Genomic DNA, 19,963 nt, shown 5'->3' on the forward strand with positions numbered 1-19,963 from the left:
TAGGACTATGTTGCAGAGGAGACTGAGACTGAACGCCCAGCATCCTACAATAAATCATGCCCAGAAATGAGATGATATCCAGACAAGGACGGGGCCAGCGCGACGACAATTTAAAGGAAATTCTCCCGGAAACAGTGTTTATCCGCGTAACCGAGCCAATGGCCACGAGTCAAATTGGGATTTCCCATCGCGGTGCTGGCAGGACCTCCGAATGGCGGGAACTTGTCGTTTGCCTTAGTCAGCTTTCCAGGATGGTCAGCAACATTAGGTAACCCAGCAGATTCCGAACTTCTCTGAACTGGTCGTCAAGCTCCTTCAACGTCAAGGCCTACCTCCCCCCCCTCTTGCCCTCAATCTCTCCGCGGCCTTCCTCCCCCCCACCTCGTCGGACCTCTCTCTTTCCCACTTTCTCCCTCTCCCCAACATCGTCTTTTTCAACACAATGCGGCCGCAGCTGTTCCGTGCGGCCGCCCGGTCTCTCCGGGTGCCCAGAGCCCGTGCCTTCGCGACAACAGCCCCTCGCGCCGCTGAGGTGGAATTGACCATTGGTTCGTCATGATCTACGGTTTCTCTGCTAGTGGTGGACATTGGGAGAGCTAATTGTGTCGCGCGCAGATGGCAAGAAGGTGTCGGTTGAAGGTAACATCGATGTTCCAAACACGCAGTGACCAACTACTCACATCCTCGGTAGCCGGTTCGGCTCTTATTCAGGCTTGCGAGAAAGCCGGTGCCACCATTCCCAGGTAAGGCTGGACATTTACATGGCGAATGAAAGATTTGGAGATATCTGACTGACGTGCCCGGCTTAGATACTGCTACCACGAGTATGTGTTGAACTTCGTTAACGTCAAGATTGACAGCCCCAAAGCATGCTAACCTGGATGAAGAAAATTGTTGATTGCAGGAAACTGTATGTTTGTTCCATCAATTGGATGAATATCATTTGCGCTTTGGCGGATTGCTGACGGTATCGGTCTTTGTTCTCTAGGTCGTATGTGTCTCGTCGAAGTCGAGCGTGCCCCCAAGCCTGTCGCGTCCTGCGCCTGGCCCGTTCAGCCTGGTATGGTTGTGAAGACGAATTCTCCTCTCGTACACAAGGCGAGAGAGGGTGTGATGGAGTTCCTTTTGGCCAACCACCCGCTTGATTGCCCCGTTTGCGACCAGGGTGGAGAGTGTGATCTTCAGGACCAGTCAATGCGCTATGGCTCTGACCGTGGTCGTTTCCACGAGGAGGGCGGCAAGCGTGCCGTGGAGGACAAGAATATCGGACCCCTGGTCAAGACCTCGATGAACCGTTGCATTCACTGCACTCGTTGTGTGCGTTTCATGAATGACGTGGCTGGCGCTCCCGAACTCGGCACCACTGGACGTGGTAACGACATGCAGATCGGCACCTACTTGGAGCAGAACCTCAACTCCGAGTTGTCCGGCAACGTGATTGACCTTTGCCCCGTCGGTGCTCTGACCTCCAAGCCTTATGCTTTCCGCGCCCGTCCTTGGGAGTTGAAGCACACCGAATCCATCGATGTCCTCGACGCCCTTGGTTCTAACATCCGAATTGATAGCCGCGGTATGGAGGTGATGCGCATTCTCCCCCGTCTCAACGACGATGTCAACGAGGAGTGGCTCAACGACAAGTCCCGCTTTGCTTGTGACGGACTGAAGACTCAGCGTCTTACCACTCCCCTCATTCGCCGCGATGGCAAGTTTGTTCCCGCTACTTGGGAGCAGGCTCTGGCCGAGATCGCCGAGGCCAAGCAAAAGCTGCAGCTCCAGCCCAACGAGTTCAAGGCTGTGGCCGGTCACCTCGTTGACACCGAGACTCTGGTCGCTATGAAGGACATGGCCAACAAGCTTGGTTCGGACAACCTCGCTCTCGACCAGCCCGGCGGCAGCGCGCCCATCGCTCACGGCATCGACGTTCGCTCCAACTACCTGTTCAACTCCAAGATCTACGGTATCGAAGAGGCCGACGCTGTTCTGCTGGTCTCCACCAACCCTCGCCACGAGGCTTCCGTGTTGAACGCTCGCATTCGCAAGCAGTACCTTCGCTCCGACATGGAGATCGGTCTGGTTGGCGAGGAGTTTGAGAGCACCTTTGAGTACAATCACCTCGGTGCCGACGTCTCCGCCCTGAAGACCGCTCTGTCTGGCGAGTTTGGCAAGAAGCTGGCCAGTGCCAGCCGACCCATGATCATTGTTGGTAGCGCCGCCGCTGAGCACGCTGACGCCAAGGCCATCTTTGAGACCGTCGGAAACTTCGTCGAGAAGCACGCTAAGAGCTTCAACACCCCCGAGTGGCAAGGATACAACGTTCTCCAGCGTGCTGCCTCCCGCGCCGGTGCCTACGAGGTTGGCTTCACTGCTCCCTCTACCGAGGTCGCGCAGACCACTCCCAAGATGGTGTGGCTCCTGGGTGCCGACGAGATTGCCCAGAGCGAGATCCCCAAGGATGCCTTTGTCGTCTACCAGGGCCACCACGGTGACCGTGGTGCTCAGCTCGCCGATGTTGTTCTTCCCGGTGCTGCTTACACCGAGAAGTCCGTCACTTACCTCAACACCGAGGGTCGTGTGCAGATCACTCGTGCCGCCACATCGATGCCCGGTGCTGCCCGTGAGGACTGGAAGATCATCCGTGCCTCTAGCGAGTTCCTGGGTGTTCCCCTTCCTTACGATGATGTCGAGGCTCTCCGTGACCGCATGGAGGAGATTAGCCCCGTCATGCGCCGCTACGACGTTGTCGAGCCCACATCTGTCAGCACTTTGAGCAAGGTTCAGCTTGCGGACCAGAACAAGGGCGCCTCGGCTACCGGCGCTCCCTTCCAGAAGGTTATTGAGGACTTTTACTTCACCGACCCTATCTCCCGAAGGTAAGAGGTTCCCCGCTGTGATGCTGCCGTGATGGCTTTTTTTCCCCCTCTCATTATCTTTATTTTGCAACTGGTGAACTTGTTTACTGACATCTCCTCTTCAATAGCTCCCCCACCATGGCTCGCTGCTCGGCTGCCAAGGCTACTGGCAACCCTGAGACCAACTTCATGGCTGCCGGTGAGATGTCTCCCCAAGCTCTGTACGGTTAAAGGAAGGATTGAAAGTATCATGTTCACTTCTTCAATTCCCTCCCTGTCTCCTTTAAACTCCCCCGCATGAGCTGCCGATCGAATCCTTTTGTTTTCCAGTAATGGTTGCAAGGCGTTATCCATTTTGTATCACATTAAATTTTTCTCTTTTCTTTTCTTTTTTGATTCACCGTTTCCCATCCACTTTTGTTTTGGCCCTCTCTGATCTTTCCCCAACTCCCATTTTTGGGGGATTTTCTGATCCTTGTTTGCAAAGGCTCAGGGCTTCCGTGGTTGACAAGTTGTGTCTCTCTGTGTCTCCTCTTGGCTTTCTCACCCTCTCTTCCTCCCTCTTCCTCTCTCGCGGTCATTCTCCCCGACTGATCCCCGGGTATATGGCCTGGATCCGGATCCGGATTGGCTTTGGAGGGACGACTTGTACATAAAAAGCTTGAAGCCCTGTGAAATCTCAGTTCCTGATTGGATGTGTTAAGAGGATTCGCTTGTGATTTGAACGTAGGATTCCGGGTACAAGTCAAAAGGCGTCGAATGGCAAGTCCTTCATCGGATGTATTTGCTCTGATTGACAATACTATCTGGGCTTTCTCGTACATGGTCTGCCTCGTAGACCCAACACTGCCAGTGACACCGTATTCAAGGCCCCTCGATCCGTCCTCAGCAAGTCCACCCACCCATGAAAATGGTGTCAAAATGTCCTGTCAATGAGGCAGAGGTGCCCAACAAAGAAAAGACCAATTGAGTGAAAAGCAGACAAAACAAAGTACATCAATCGCCTGCTCAAAGCTCATCATCATCCGTCTCTCCCGCCGTCTCCTCGTCTTCTCCTCGAACGTTCAAGTTTGACTGGGTTTCCTGTGCCTGTAGCTGTGTCTGTGCCTGTGCCCCGGTCCTCGCTCCCCGTCTTGAGAATGGCAGTTCGCGTCGCGGGGGAGGCGTGGTCTCTTTGGATTGAGTCTTGAGATCCGGTGCGGTTGGCTTGGATGATTTTCCTGCGGGCTTGTGTTGCTGAGGCGGGGATGGTTTTCTCATTGTGGTTGGTTCTTCTTTTTGCTCCGGTTGATCATCATCATCGTCGGTTGCGGTTTCTTCGTCGGTGTTTACATGCTCGAATCTCTCTTCTTCCGCTTGCTCCTCTTCTTCGTCTTCCAAGGGCTGTGGGGTGGATCTCTCCTCGTCCTCATCGTCGGTTTCTTCGTCGTCCCCTTCTGGCTTTTGGGTTGGGGCCCTCTGGTCAATGTCCATCTTTTCAAAGCCAGAGTCCGAGTCCGACTGCGAGTCTTCGTCGTTTGTGCCCGCTGCCGATGCCGGTCCTTTTCTCTTGGTGGATGTATGGCCGGGTTCTCCTTGACGAGGTCTGCTGCTGCTGCTGCTGCTGCTAATTGCTGCCTGGATTTCGGCAACTGTGGTGGTGACTAGTTAGTACTCTCGCGTCTCCTCCATCATCTATAATCCAGATGGGAAGAAGATGAACCCAAATAAACCGAGATCGAATCACATCGAATCAAAAACATACCTCTCTTCGGGTCCGGTGTTGCACACGCCAAGAGACGCTGCTGATTGCGAATCTTGAGTTTCTTCTGGTTCAGCAGCTGCACAAAATTGGCCATTAATTGTTTATCATGGGTAGATTTGCTCTCGATGAGTATGCTCAGTTGCATTTTCAATTTGAGGATGGTGTCTTCGGCATTGTGAATGCGGTCTGTCAGCGTGGTGACTTGGGATTGAAGGCTCTCGGCATTGGATACGGCGAGAGCGGTCCATTCAAAGAGGGCGATCTCTTGGTCTTCATCTTGTTTGAGAATGATGGAGCCGAGTCTTTGCTGTGCGGGGGGAGGGGGAACGAATTGTGAGAAAAGGATGATCGTATGGGTGGAAAAAGTAGACCGGACAGTAGGCTTACCGTGATCTCTTGCACTCTTTTCCGGATCGTGATGACGATTTCTTGGTCTTGACCTCCTCCCTTTCCCTCGGAGATACTGGCAGACGCTTCGACTCCGGTGGTCCACGATGGATCCTCCTCGGTCGAGACGGGCTCCTGTTTGAGGACATGGGCGATGACTGCCATCCATTCTTTATCCGAACCCTGGTAATGTTTGTTTCGGAGCGCTTGCACCCGGGATTCACGGACTGAAGTACCTGTTAGTGTGTTTTTTCTGTAAAGGGACTCTTGATAGTGCGAGTCGACTTCCAATCCATTATGATTCTGTTTTTTTTTTCTCTATTTATTTTCTGATTTTTCATTTTTCATTTTGCTTCTCTCTTTTTTTTTTGGTGGGGATATTGACGTATTCTCACGATTCCTCGGGGTGGAAAGAGAGATACTGACTGGATGCTACATATGGATGCTCCCCTTCGGTGCCGACGAGGGTCAAATCTAACGAGGCCTGGCCCTGACCCGCCTGAGAGACCTGTACCAGGACATGAGAATGCGGCTTGTCCGACCGAGGAATGCGCAACACCTGGGGTGAGGACATGAGGGAAGATGACCCGATGAGGCTGTCAATGAGATAGATTCTTCTGGTACCAGTTGAAGATGGTGATCCAAGAGATTCAAGATGGACGGTTGCGCGTGACTTCGTTTGGCTGGACGAAAACAAGACGGTGGGTCTGCGGGCAAGAGCCGCACGAGCCAAAGGGTTGCCTGGAGGGAATCCACCGAGTCTTGTTTGGTGGTGCGGGCGCCTCGGTCTGCAAAGTCATTCTTTTTTTTTTCCCCTATAGAATATAGTCTTGAGTCGGAGCATGAATTCCTGCCAAATGTCATCGGCATCTTGAGTCGTGGGAATTTGCCAAGGATCGTGGTGAGGTGGACTAAGTGACGAGAATGATATGTAATTATTGACCTTGACCTACACTACTATACTACTGAGTACTTAGTACACGACTCCATCACTACTCGCATGACTTGGTGAGGACAGTCCTGCCTGTTCTGACGTTATGGTACCTCATCCTTTAGTCTAGTAGGGTCCTGCACAGAACTGGTCCATGTGAGACGGCGAGTGAGTGTCCATTTCTTGATGGAATGATGGGACTGGCTCCAACGCTTCCACTCAGCAAAGGCGGTCTCGACGGGTCCAGACACTTGAGACTCGAGCTCCACCTGTTGATCAACGAGACGAGTTTCCTTGCCAAATCCTTAGTTCCAGACTGTCGCCCAGCAACTGGCAAGCCCGTCGGCTTGGCTGTGCCTGACTGGGGGTCACAAATTGGCAGTTTGGCAGACTTTTTCATTGCTGACTCGTTCCGACTCCTTGGATCCCTCTTGATCTTCTTAAACGCAGCTTGCCCGTCCATTTGTCCCGTCTCTCTTCTTGCTGGGTTGCGGGCGGGCGCGCAAAGCGTCGAGGCATTCATCGGCCGCGCGGGAGGTTGGGCCTGGAACACAACCCCGTGACGGTGGTTGTGTTACGGGAGAATTGTGTCGCCCATGGACAATTGGGGGGTTGACATGACGAGACCGAGTGTGATCCCACCCCGGTGTCTCACCTGTCAGCGATGATGTAGAACATCATCGTCGGGGTGGCGGATGATCGATATCAATCTATCCAGCCACATGGAACCTCCACCTCCGTGGAGTCCTCCGTCACGGTCCTTTCGTTTCGGTCCATCCAGCTTGCCTCGACGATCATTCACGACATGTGGCCGCGTCATGCATGGCTGCATGCGAGAGGAAGGACTCGTCCACTGCTTCACTCTTTTGGTCGATAGGATTCAAAAGACTGCATCATAGTTGATACCGTAGCATGCGTATAGAGCACCCGCGACTCGCCCGATCATAAACGGCCAATATTAACCAAGTCTGGAAGGTCCACCTTTTTTTTCATTTTTTTTATCTTTATTTTTTTTTAATTCTGACTGCATAGCCATGACACTGTTCTATACAGTTCACCAGGTCTGGTTTCGACTGTGGAGTTGTTGACCTGATCACTGGAGGCCAAATTGAAACATATGTAAACACCTTTGTACAGTACTCAGTACGGTATGTGGTACGTCACGCTGGCGTCGAGTCACGGTACCTCTTCCTGGTCAGCGCGCACAGTCCGCCTCGACTCAAAATTGCGCACCGCCAATGGAGACGGATGGTTCCTCTTTTCTCTCTGATCTGTTGCTGTTTCCCCCCCCCCACCCCCCCCCCCCCCCGGCAGCAGAGACGAACCGATGTGACGGGGGCCAAACAACAGAGACCGCAAACTCCAAGAGTGCCGCAGGAACACACGTCCTGCAGCTCGCAGAGCACCTCAAAGTGGGCCATCTCGTGGCAACAGAAGTGGTTCCCAGGAGCGCACGAGTCCACCCGTCAAATCGTAGCCCGCCAAAGTCGATAGTCCGGCCCCAGGGGGGAATCCACCGCGCCTAACTTTACCTGCGAGTCCTGTGGGACTGGACGCTGGGAGCTTCCGAGCTCTCCAAGCCTGCCAAACAAATTAAAAATCGGGGGGACAGAGCCGATCTGTTGTGTTGATGACGGAGTGCACCCTGTATCACCCGGGGGGACACCGATAGTATACCCAGATCATATTGTACATAAAACTCCGTACGGGATGGAGAGTTGGCCGACTCAATTCCTCAGTGCGTGCAAGCATCATGATCATGCTGGTCCAAGCTGTACCTGAGACATTGCCGACCGGCGACAGCTCCTAATTATAGGCGAGCGCCGTCAAGCTCAGACGTCTCGGTACGCAAGTGCCCAATGCCCGTCCCCATCATTCGATTCATTTACCACCGTCCCAGTACGGAGCTTGTAAACCACCTCCTCCCCCTCACGACTATCATTTTGAGTTGATTTCCGCGTGTTGGAAGATCGTCGAGCGTGAGATTGTACATACGACATCCACCGACTACCACCTGTTTTCCACAGGAGGCCAGACTCGGTCATTCCGTGTGATCAGTCCAAGGACCTTCAGGCCATCTTCAGGCACGACCACCACCCCCTGGCACGGTCCTCCCGGTCCCCGTCCTCCACGAGGAATTCACCCTCCCCTCTCAAATTCCAGCCTTAGCTGCAAACCACCTGCAACTATCGATTATGACTACGAGGGCCTCCCCAAACGCTCACTTCCTTTGACGCTGTCCTACATCCTCCCCCCCCGGCAAGGGAACCCCACCAAAAAGTGTGTCTCTCACGAGTCCTGCCTCCACGAATCAGCGCAACGGGAGTCCTCCGTCTGTCACTCCGACCTCTCTCTCGCTCTCTCTCGCTGTCTTCCGTGCACGACGATTGTCTCATCCCGACGACCCGAGCCCCCTAGCATCGTTTCACACCACCTGAAAAAGTATTGACACCGAATGCAATTACAGCTATTGTTTGCGGCTGGGTTAAACACGTGAGAAGAGAAGGAGAGAAGAAGGGAAGAAAAAAAACCATCTCAACCCCCACACACACCCACCGGCATTGATGAGTTTCTGTACGGCATGATATCGATGCTGTTTTATTCTTACTGCGTGTCCATGTCAGCGTCGTGAAGCCTGGCGCTTGCACTCGATCCAGCGACTGAACAACCCCAAACAAACCTCAATTATCTACTACCCCCACGGCTCACGACTCACGATCACCTCGTTGCATGACGCGGAAGACCTACACGGAATCAGCTCGTGGGAGACAGATTCAAGTCGGCGTATCTGTGTTCATTGTTCCACCATGGAGCTACCGCACGCGCCGCCTACCCGACCGCATGGAACTGACGAGGTCATCGAGTGCTGGGACGATGATGATGATCTGCAATTCAATGAAAGTGTCCAGTTCCGCACCGCCTCCAGCACCGGCTCGCTCGCCAACTGCTCATTTCGCCCGTCCGGACACCGTGATTCCATCTCGTCGCGTCTCTCGGCTCGCTCCGATCTGGATTCAAACGCCGGCGACGAGGACTGGCAAGTCCTCCTGCACGAGAATGACGATTTCTCCAAGGAAGAGGCGTTGGCCTCGGCCAAGCATGCTGGCATTCCCATCCCCTCCGATATTCCCAGCTCGGCCCTCATCGGAGGGGCCATTAAACGTCTATCCGCCCGCAAATCCAAACGAACCTTTGTCGACGACTGGTCGGAGGACGTCGAGCTCCCCAGTCCCGATGCGGTGCTTCAATTGAAGACGCCGCGCGAAAACACCTTTCCCGAGTCACTACGACACCTTGGATCGACGGCGACCAGTCCCGTGAAATCGTCGGCCGTCTCAAATTGGGAGGTTGACCTGTCCAGCCGCTTGCAGGCGGCCTTTGTACCCCTTTCTCGCTTCCAGGACGACCACGACTTTGACGAGGATCTGGACATTCCGACGATCAAAGTGCCCGCACCCCGCTCCCCCCAAAAGATGGCCGAGTCCTTGGCTCAGTCCACACTCGCCGGCGCCCGGGACGCGGAGGACTTTGACGAGGATTTTGAGCTCCCCACGGACGATCAGCCACTCCAGCTGAGCCAGCAAAAGGCTCGGGCCGAGGTGGTGAGTCCCAGCCTAGACGACTTTGATCTTGACTGGTCGGAGGGAAGTATCGGGGTGCGAGTAGGAGGGACGGCGCGCGACGGCCGATCCCTGCCTAGCTCCTCGATCTCTATCGCCAGCCCGAGTGTCTCCAGCTGCTTGACCGCGGAGAGTGAGGAGGATGGTCTAGATGGGATTTTGTTCCCGGAAGGACAGTTGGATTTCCATGCCTCGCTCCAGCGACGACAAGAAGCTCCACCGACCCACGAATCTACGAGAGAAGAAGCAGACCGCCACAAGGAAACGCTCTCGCCCGAGGGCGACGACTTCTTTGCCGGCATCGAAGTGGACCACGGGCGAGCTTTTGTGCCCGGGAAAATGACATTCAATCCCAACGTCAAATGCAAGACGGAATTCCCAACCAGCCCTACGCGTCGGCCTGCGACGACCCTCACCTTCACCAACACCAGCGGAGGGTCTCCGCGAACTCGCCTTCCCCGACTCTCCGGCCATGAACGCCCTCGATCGACTCATCTGGAGACGGTCTCCGAGAGTGGCGCCCCGCTCTCCAAGTTCCGCCGCTCCCAGTCCCGACTGGGCCATTCATCACAGTCCTCGGTGTCGAGCATGCCCGCCACGGGCACAAAATCGCCATCCCCTACGCCCAGTCTGTCCAGCCGGCGACTGGCTGGGTCTCGAACGACCAAGGAAAGCCCTCCCGCCAGCGTGGAAGAGCGCCGGCCGTTGCCGCGCCAGCTGCGCACCAAACGATCTTTACCCTCCATCCGCGGGGCCGCCTCGGCTGCATCCGCGTCGGCCTCGCAGCACACCCCTTCTCACGCGGCTGGCTCTACTCGTATCTCCCTGTCGCGACCCAAGACTCCCGTGGAGCGCACCGTCGCCCAGGAGGGTCGAGGCTCCCTCCGCCGCAGTCAAGGTCCCTACCTCTCCACCGCGGCGTCGGAGCGGCGGTCTCAGAACTCTTCTCTCACGACTTATCGTTCATCCCGCCGTAGCAACTCGGACAGCTCCGGTGACCTCCTCGGGAATCCAGGAACCTTTTCGCGGCTCTCGCGGCCCTCACGCCCGGAGAACCTGCGACTGAGTCTGGATGAATCTCGCACCGATCACGCGGCCTCCGGCAGTGGCACTAAGCGAACCCTGACGAAACCAACCCGTCGACGCCATTTCGGGGATGGGACGGAACTGGAATCCTTTGATGATCTACCCACCTCGGCGTCGCTGGAAAGCAAATTTACCAAATATCCTGCTGGACGCGGCGCGCCTCGCTCTGTGCGATCTCGACTCAGTCAAAGCCGCAGTACGCCTCCCATTGAATCCCCCACCCTGCAATTCACCCCTCCGTCGGCCAGCAAGCCATTGAAGACCACTCCGCGGTTCGCCCAAGATACCAATGCGTCGCGCAATGCACGTGAGCAGCGGATTGCCTCTTTGAACTCCCGTACCCGAGACACCAACCACGCCATCAACATCACCACCCCTCTTTCCTCGTTGACCTCGAATTGGAAACCCCACTCGACGGTGCCTCGCGTTTCGCCTGGCGCGGCATCTGTACGAAGCCGCAAGACCAAACCCGTGACCAAGTCTTCCTCCAAGCCCCAGCTGATCAAGCCTCTGGGGTCCGGAGTGCACGAGTCCAAATGTAAGATCCCGAGATCAGAGGTCCACCTTTCCCTGACCTTCATTGCCAATTTGACCTGCCTTTTCCCCCCCCCCCCCTTGCTGCTGCTCCCCTGCCCTTGCGTGTTTTATTTTACTCTGCTTTGCCCCCTCCCGCAAATTCCGCGTGCATTACACAGTTCAGTGCTGACCATGCTGTTCAGCCGTGAGAGGGATGCGGTACAACCCGTCGACCTATCGGTGGGAAGGCAATGAGAACTTGATTCAAGAATTTGATGCAGTTGCTGCGCCAAAGTCGCCGAAACCGGCGCCGGCTCTCATCACCAACGTGGGCCCCCTGAATAATGTCCAGTCGGTCGGTGGCATGATCTTTGATCCCCAGCGCATGTGTTGGCTCAAGGCCTCCGCTTTGGAAGCCAGCGCATCTGGTAGCGGCCCCCTTGAAGACGAGGATGATGTCTTGGCTGGACTGGATGACCTGGATGACGACAAGACCGCGGGTCCGACTCGCCGCAACTCGGGCGCCCTGGGCCATCCGTCACCCTACACCCCCGGTGGCGAGTATGGCAGCGCCGGCGAGTCCTCTGATGACTGCCCCATTACGGAGGAATTTGACGTGGGGCCGGAATTCATCCGACGACAGCGCGCGGAAGAAGACAAATGGAGACGAAAGGTGGCGAAATGGGTTGGTCCTGCTCGTGGAGATCGAGACCAGCAGTGGCGATGGACCATCCGTGATTTGGTGGCCGAGGAGCTGGGTCACGCTTTTGGCTAACAGGGGCCTCCTTTCCCTTGGTGGCATCAGCCAGTCGGAGAAACGACTGCGCATCGGGAGGGAAAACAAGAACAAAGAAGCAAAAGAAAAAAAAAGAAAAAGAAAAAGGAATGGCGAGTGTACGGCAGTACCTGATTATATTGTCTCCCAGAGGCAAAGAGAGACGGATGGCATCAACCATCATCCTCAACTTGAAGAGGATATCGATCCCCTCGACGTGATCAACGGTTGAGGTGGATTTCTGGCGTTGTCTCATCGCTGGCGGGCTTTGGACCACGATGAAATTATTGGAGAAGCGTTTTTGAGGGTGGGCAAAAAAAAAAAACCACCGACCAGCCCACCTCATTCGACATCTTCTTTCTCCTCCACGAACTTATGACGCGAAAGACATGGAATCTTCTTACATGCATCCTGTCTTCATTGGCCATGATGAAATTGGCTAAACGATCTTTACGGCTGTACCAGTTGGCGGTTCTAATGTTGCTTTTTTTTCCCCTTATACATTTTGCTCTCTCCCCTCCACTTCTTTATGGGAAGAACAGAGGGGGAGCGAGACGGCGGCGTGTTTTCAGTCGTCCATGACTTGCTTGGTTTTTGTGTGTTTTGTCTTTGACTCTTTGGCCCTCTCCCTCACCCCCCTTCCTCTTCCCTTGGACTCCCCGAGTCGCTGGCATCCTGTAACTATACGATTTTAACCTGCCAATTGCACCACCCCTCCCTCTCTTCCTCCTCCTGGCCACTTCCTTTAATATCCCGGAGCGTACTGCACAGCATTGGACATACTCTTTCTACATGGTGTATGCAATGGGACCTAATGATGAACATGTGTCATTTCACTTCTTTTGATCTTCCAAGTTCGAGTGGGGTGCCCTCGTTGAGCGTATGGACTTGGATATGGTAGAATACTCGGTCGTAGTCGATGAGTTCCTGGTCGTCGAGTTGAACCCTCTCTGTTGTGGAGATGGAGGGGGAGATATTTGCGAGAAAAATAGAAAAGAGAGCCGTCCAGTTTGACGAAGATGGTAGTCTCATTTGCATTTGTCAAGGCCTATTGTTATCATTGATCTTGATGGCTGTCTATAGATGACGTGCAGGGATTGTCCTGGCGGTCTTGACTGAATCCTTCCATCTTCTCCCGTGGGGTCTTCTTTGCTTCCCTACGATATGATCTGCATGCATCTGCGGGCTTTTTTTTCTCTTCCCCTGCCATCATGACTCTTCTCATGCATTCATGTCTTCCAATGAGGACTTGGGTTGCTTGTAGTTGTACTCCCCCTTTCTCTTCCAAATACCCCCAGTCTCCCCGGCTACTTACATGGATCATCGATTGAATCTTCTTGATCGTGTTCTCTCTCTCTGTCTCTGTCTCTCTTTTCTTTTTCTATTTCCCAAGATCCAAATTAGAAAGAAGATGGAAGATGTTGGGAGGGGGGGGTTTTTCTTATCAATTTACAGGGAAGATCCACGTTCACTCTATCCTGGTCCGGTTCTCTTCGGAATGAGATCAGAGGAGATGAAACGGATGTTCATTTGATGCGCTCGAGGTCTGTGTTCAACTTGCTCATGGTTGGATGGGGATCCTCGATGCTGACTCGATCTCGAAGAGTAGCGTGAATAGTATTTGCAACTCGAGTCTAAAACGGGAGACTCGACACCTTTTTTTTTCTAGGGTGAGGAAGGGGGTCCAGTGTCGTGTGTCGTGTGTTAATCTCTGAGACTCTTATTCACAGATAAGATTGTTCTAGTATTGTATCTCTGGTTCTTGAGTTCCCAGCTTGTTTCTTTTTTTTCCATTCTTTTTTTATTTATTTTTCTCTTACTCTGCTTCCTCCTGTCATCCCTGTCATGTGGAAGTTTGGTTTCACCTCTTCATCCCATATCCATGCACTGGGAGGAAGCAGTTCAACTTGACTCGTGCAGTGCACTTCCACTGCATCTGATTTTTTGGGCTCGGGAAGCAGCATGGTTACACACCGGGTGGTCGATGGGTGGAAGGAGAGAACGGAGACGAGGTTGGACAATGGGTGATCTTTTGGTATTCCATGTCTACTTTGGATTTTTTTCATGGTATTTGTAATTGATTTTCCTTTTTTCTCTCTCCATGTCTATTGATCTTGTTGATGAGGGTTGGCTTTCAAATCGTCTATGTGTGTGTGTTTTTTGTCTAGATCTTGTCGTCGGGAACTACGAGAGATCGGGAACTATAGTTTTGGTACAAACTCGAACTTGAACAAACCTCTTGGAAATCTTGAAAACAAAAAAAATCCCCTCCAAACAATCAAGATCAAATCATCTATCCACATACTGGTCCGTCTCAATGTTTTTCCCAATTCACGGTATTCAATGGTCCTTTCCCCGGTGGGAAACGTGTCGAGTCGTCTCATTTGTCCACGCTCTCTGCACACAGGATTTGGGCCAAACGCAGGCCATCCGGTCATCCCGCATGCCGTCCTTGTGCATTGGATTGATTGCCGGTGAGGACAGTCATAGTACTTACCCACACCAACCGACAATCTGACTGGTCTGGGCAAGGCACCTATTCTCCTACTGTGGTCTCATTGGTCTATCTGGTATGTACGATGGACGGGATCGTCAACACCGTCTCCATGGTCCAATCTGCTTGTGCCCTGACATCAATGCCACGTCAAGAGGGAGAGAGAGAGAGAGAGAGAGGATACTGCAACCGCCACAGATTGGTTCTACGTCCAGACAGCTCAACGCTATTTGGATTCTGGCAAGGGCAAAGAGGAGATTGTAGAACGGTAGAGTGTACTTTCTTTGAATCTTGGGCTTATTTTTATATGTTACTTCTTGTTCTCATTCCATGAATGACAGATCCTTCCTTTTTTTTGTTTTCATTTCCAGAGGGAAGAGGGCAACCAGAATAGGATATTGATCATGTTTGATGTTTGGCAGTGAGGGTTTGCCACAGAACAATCTCGGGGCGATTTTCATGAGATGCGTCGGGCGTGGGGGATGATTGTCTCTGGCCATGACGGGTTCCGAGGGGGGTTGACTTCTTCCCCGCTGCGTCTCTCTGCGCCTCACTTTGTCTCTCTGGACGTGTTCCTCCTTTTCTTTTCTTTTTTTCTTGTTCTCTCTTGTCGTATCGTATGTCTTCTCTGCTCCATTGTTTCCCCTCTGCTTATGGTCCCAACGGCTCTATTCTAGCCCCCCCGTTAGGCTTTGTCGGACCCGAGAGGTTCTTCCCACTTCCTCCAGGTATCTTTGCTCGTGGCCCGGTGGTTGCGTGGACTCGGACTCTCGACATCCAGGCTCCCCAAGGTGCAGGTTAGGCTGCGGTGATGATGGGGAATACTCTTTCTCTCTCTCTCTCTCTTTTCTCTTCTTTTTTTTTTTGCCTCTTCATCCCCCGACATCCGCCTTCATATGTTTGATACTATTTTTGATTCTGATTTTAATTCGATTTTGCCCTTTTTTTTTTCCCCGACTGGCCCCCTTTTCTTCCTTCGAAACTGGTTTTTTCCCCAATCTCCTCATCCGTGTTCCCTTGCGGCAACGGCTACGTGCATTTGTTTGAACCTCGCGGGACCGGAGCAATCTTTAATCAGACTTTGTTTGACGGGAGGCAAACCTGCAGAAACGACCAGTTCCCCTCCTAGCCACTCTCATCTCGTGTAGTTTCCAAGCCTTTTCATCGGTAGGAGAGAACAGAACCAAACAAAAGAAAAGAAAAATACAAAAAGAGAAAGGACCAGGAGAGAGTTCGAGAGAGAGAGTGAGAGAATCAGTTCCACGTACCTAAACTGTCCTCATTCTCTTCATCTCGGGTACCCTCCCCTGCTTTTCGGGAGGCATGTCCGGACGAGGATGATCGACCTCTCGGAAACCAACGTTGTTCCGTGGGCGATCCTGCACGTTCACATTGTCGCTTCCTCCCTTGGTGATGTTTCGGTCGGGGAGGACTTAATTGTCCCCGCGGTACAATTGTCGTGATGCGATGCGATGTGGTGCGGTGCCATGGCCCTGCCAGAGCCCGACCCGACAAGGAGGGAAAAAAAAAAAAAAAAAAAAAAAAAAGAAGCGCGCCGACTTTGTATACTCGCTCTCATAGGTGGCCTCGACCAGCCCAACGTGGCTGGTCCATCAAGACCTCCCCGTTGGGATGTGAGGTCTGGAAGATGATGTATCCCTGCTCTTGTTGAGGATGGTGAGGCTGTTTGTCAACACAGAGTGAGCTGGGGAGGCAAGAAGTGGAGAGGAGAGCTTTTAGAACCGAGATGAGGAGTCCTGTGGTAGAGTATTCTTGTGGTACCCAGATGGATAGTACATTTTGTGTACACTTGACACTTGTTGGACATCTTGATTGCAAAGTACAGCATAGGAGTCATACTGTAAGCTCTTGATCTCGTGTACCTGTTTGTTGACCTCGATGTAATCCATTTTACTATATCTTTTGTTTTTCTTTTCTTTTTCCTTTCTGGGGAGATTTGTCGCCCTCGAGACTGCACGGGCCGCAAAGATAGTCGATGACCACGAACCCTAGTCGTCTGCATGCACACTGTGTATGAAGGATACCGGCCCAAGAGGATTTGCATTCGCGATGCGGTTCATCAAGACTCTTTCGGAATCGGGTCACGGGGTTCTTCTCATCTCCGCTTGAGCTCTTTGGGAGCTTGGAATTCATCCGTCTTTGCCTGAACCCGAAAACCCGTACCTGGCAGACCAGAGCAGCGCCGTGGTCCATCATCCGAGTTCTGGATCTTTTGTTTGTCTCTTCTTCTCTGTTTCTGTTTCTTATTTTTGCTCTTTTTTTTTCTCATTACCGCGCGCCCCTCCCCTTGTACCATGCCATTTGCTGCCGGGCCTCCAGGGATCCCCCCTCTGTTGGCAAAGCTATCCACTTTGGGCTTCTGCTCGGCTTTGCTGGACTCGGCTTGTCTTGAAGCTGCTTGGCTTCGAGCTCTGAGGGACCAGACGGGGCGTGGTCTTGTGCACGGTTGGGATGGCCCTTGGGCATGCTAACATGGACCTTGCAGATTCGGAGAAAGGAATCTTGCCATCGATGGCGGGTTCCTTTTAATAGGAGATGTCGCACCCTCTTTTTTTTGGACTCTAGTTTATATTCTTGCTGAAACTCAATTGGAAGCTTATAGTTAGACCAACTGCTTTTTTTTGGGTGATTTTGAACTCGATTTCTATCTTGTTTCCGTTGGACTCGACAACATACACTCGACCTTGATTATCAAGACGCCCTCTTCTCTCTCTTTCTGTCTCTTCCTCTTCCTCTTTTTTTTGACAATTTTTCTTTCGGGAATTCGAGGACTTGATCTATACAAACGAATTACGATTCATCTCATCGTTTCGAAGATCTCGAGTCTGGAAGGATACACTCATTTGATACATTCCGTTCTCTGTGCTCCGACTTGCGACTGCCTTTGCAGACTTACTGTCTCGTCAAACCAGTGATCTTCTTTCCTCCGTAATCTGTGCATTCGACCCATTGCTGCTATTGCAATCTCAACTTGTGCCTCTTTCCCTCAGACCAAGTGCTCAAAAACACAAGAGAAAGCGACAGGTCTCAAGGCGAGAAGAACCTGGCTTTACGGCATTTTCTCCCAACCCAGTCTCCTCCATCGACACTGCTCATTCTCATTCTCTCTCTATCTTCTGCAAGATGAGCAACTACTCTCGGCGCACCGAGGCAACCAACGATTCCTACGGACTGATGAATCCGCCATTGACCGTCCCCGGACCATACACTCACCCGGACCACAGTCATCATCACGACTTTGGCTCCGCGGGATCTCCCTCGTACCCCTTCTCGCAACCCTCCTACAATCCCTATGGGACTCAGTTCAGCCCGCCATATGGTCAGCCGTCGCTCTTGTCACCAGGCATTCAGCACCTGCAATATGCCTCGGACCATGCCACTCCGTCCATGTCCACGGCGGAGGAGATGAGAATGCATCAGCATCCGCATCATCCGCACCCGCATCCGTCGACGCAGTACATGACTCAATCACGGTACTTGCAGTCGCCGAGGTATTTGCCGCTGCGGGATGCACTGAGTGAGACAGAGATTGAGAGTCAGGAGTCTCGCCATGAGGAAACGATGTTGTCGGAGCCGGTCGTGCCGGCGCTGGATGGGTTTCCAGATGTAAAGGAGTTTGATCAGTTGATGCGGAGGTTCGTTATTACCTTCTTTCTTTTCCTTTTTCTTCTTTCCCCCATCGCTTTGCCTTTTCCGTGAACGCTATGAGTCCTTTTTGTTGGAGAGATGCCTACATATATCTGGTGAAATCGCGGTAGCTAACGCATAGAACTCGTCCTTTTGTTGGTTTAAAAAATAGCTACGTGGAAGATCTCTCTGTCAAAAAGCAGGACAAGGCTTTGATTCATGCGAAACGCGCACGGAATATTCGGACCGTCTTGATTGACCCCAAAGATACGGCGGTGGAATCTGCTCAATTTCGGTATGTTGCTATGGGAAATCGATATGACACTTGGCTCCTCTTTAGTTTTCTGCTTTCTTTTTGCTGTTTAGCAGGAGTCATGGCTGCAGGATATACTCACATCTAGTCCAGGTTCTGGGTCAAGAAAATGTTCAAACTTCAGCCAGTCGGGATTGGAAACGACACTGTGAGTATTTTTTTTTGTTTTGATTGAGACTGGGGAGAAACACCAAAAACACAATGCTTCCTCCAATTCGAGGATCATTTTTCGTCTTAGAGTTTCTTCTCCGTTCTCTCCTTGCTGGTGAAAAAAAAAGACAATAGCATACTTATGAACCACCACTCACTTTGTTGTAGTGTCGGAAAATGATCTGCCATGAAGGCAAACCCGTCGCGATTCGTGAGAAACTCTTCAAGATTCTCACCCGCGCACATCAGCAATGTCAACATGGGGGTCGGGACAAGACCTCTGCGCAAGTCCGGCGGATTTATTCCTGGTGGGTGCCCCTTTTTATCCATTTATGCAATGCTATCTGCTACATATCATGTCGATGAGTATCTTGCCAAGAGCGTTCAGGCTGCGAGATTCGGAATACTCTTTTTCGTTTTGTTCTTTTCGTATCTCGACGTGGAGTTTGATGATAGCACATGCTGACCCTATTGCCTTATGGCTCTCGAATCATCTCAGGGTCCCCAAAGAACTCATCTCCCGCTTCGTCAAAATTTGTCCTACGTGTCAAGTCCGTCGTGGCGGATCTCGCTTGACACCTCCCAACTCCCGTCGTGGCTCGCCGCGTCTGGAAATGGTTTCACGATCTCCCAAACTTCCATCTCCGCCGATTGTCAAACGAGGCTCGGCGTCGTCGTACGGGACAGACCCGGCGGCCCAGTCCGACTATCTGAGCCAGTATCATGGTCACAGTCATAGCCACGGTCATGGCCACGGTACCTGGATGGATCCCTCGTCGCAGAGTATGCAGACTCGATCCTCTGCGTTGACTTCCTCGGGAATGCGCTCGTTTGCGCCGGGTTCGGGGCTGAATCCGACTCATTCCATGACACCGGGATTGGATCCCTTTGCGGAGGATATGTCCATGCCGCCGTCGCAATTGGGCTATGCCACGGGGTACATCCAATCTCACCACGGGGGGTCTTCATCAACCCATCGGGATTATTGACTTGTGATGTGAGAATTCTATCATTCGTGGAGTTTTTCTTTTTCTTTTTCTTTTTTCCTGATTTTCATTCTTTCATTCGTTTTTTTTTTTCTTCTTCTTCTCTTTTTCATGATAATAATCTCTATATACTTGCCCTAGGGGGTTTTTCCTCCTCTTTCTTCTCCATTTTTCTCAGACACCCTTTGAGTTGAACGAGCTACGATGGCAGCGATATTTCCCACGCTGATCACAGACATGCTTAGGCCGACCAGAAATCACATTCTGATCCCCACGTCTCCCACCCCTATCCAATGACCAGTGGAAGACCGACCTGAACAAAGTCCGAGCAAATCTCAAGCTTTCGAATCTCGTCCATTCCAATGTCAATCTTTTCTCTTTCTTTCTTTCTTTTTTTTTTCACCCTTGCCGTGAATATCGGGCAATGGACGTGGATGTGAATATGATTCATGGGTTGGTTGCAA

General features: G+C 52.4%; 4 protein-coding genes across 4 annotated transcripts; 3 read left to right on the forward strand and 1 right to left on the reverse strand.

Moving 5' to 3' along the window:
- Positions 1-56: 56 nt before the first annotated feature.
- POX_a00871 (NADH-ubiquinone oxidoreductase 78 kDa subunit) lies at positions 57-3,080 on the forward strand (the record flags this gene model as incomplete). The annotated part of the gene is made up of 8 exons (XM_050109808.1): positions 57-254; positions 311-548; positions 616-639; positions 692-743; positions 810-824; positions 888-910; positions 989-2,870; positions 2,978-3,080. 8 exons carry the CDS (start codon positions 57-59, stop codon positions 3,078-3,080), a joined length of 2,535 nt encoding a protein of 844 aa, XP_049973576.1.
- A 777-nt stretch (positions 3,081-3,857) lies between these two features.
- Positions 3,858-5,554, reverse strand: POX_a00872 (uncharacterized protein; the record flags this gene model as incomplete). Its single annotated transcript, XM_050109809.1, has 4 exons — positions 3,858-4,480; positions 4,594-4,900; positions 4,981-5,207; positions 5,407-5,554. 4 exons carry the CDS (start codon positions 5,552-5,554, stop codon positions 3,858-3,860), a joined length of 1,305 nt encoding a protein of 434 aa, XP_049973577.1.
- A 2,110-nt stretch (positions 5,555-7,664) lies between these two features.
- POX_a00873 (uncharacterized protein) lies at positions 7,665-11,908 on the forward strand (the record flags this gene model as incomplete). The annotated part of the gene is made up of 4 exons (XM_050109810.1): positions 7,665-7,685; positions 7,728-8,333; positions 8,536-11,155; positions 11,337-11,908. 4 exons carry the CDS (start codon positions 7,665-7,667, stop codon positions 11,906-11,908), a joined length of 3,819 nt encoding a protein of 1,272 aa, XP_049973578.1.
- A 5,638-nt stretch (positions 11,909-17,546) lies between these two features.
- POX_a00874 (uncharacterized protein) lies at positions 17,547-19,502 on the forward strand (the record flags this gene model as incomplete). Its single annotated transcript, XM_050109811.1, has 5 exons — positions 17,547-18,058; positions 18,223-18,345; positions 18,457-18,511; positions 18,682-18,821; positions 19,013-19,502. The coding sequence occupies 5 exons, from the start codon at positions 17,547-17,549 to the stop codon at positions 19,500-19,502; spliced, it is 1,320 nt and encodes a 439-aa protein (XP_049973579.1).
- Positions 19,503-19,963: the final 461 nt, after the last annotated feature.

This window comes from Penicillium oxalicum, chromosome I (assembly GCF_001723175.1).
Source record: "Penicillium oxalicum strain HP7-1 chromosome I, whole genome shotgun sequence".
NCBI lineage: Eukaryota > Fungi > Ascomycota > Eurotiomycetes > Eurotiales > Aspergillaceae > Penicillium > Penicillium oxalicum.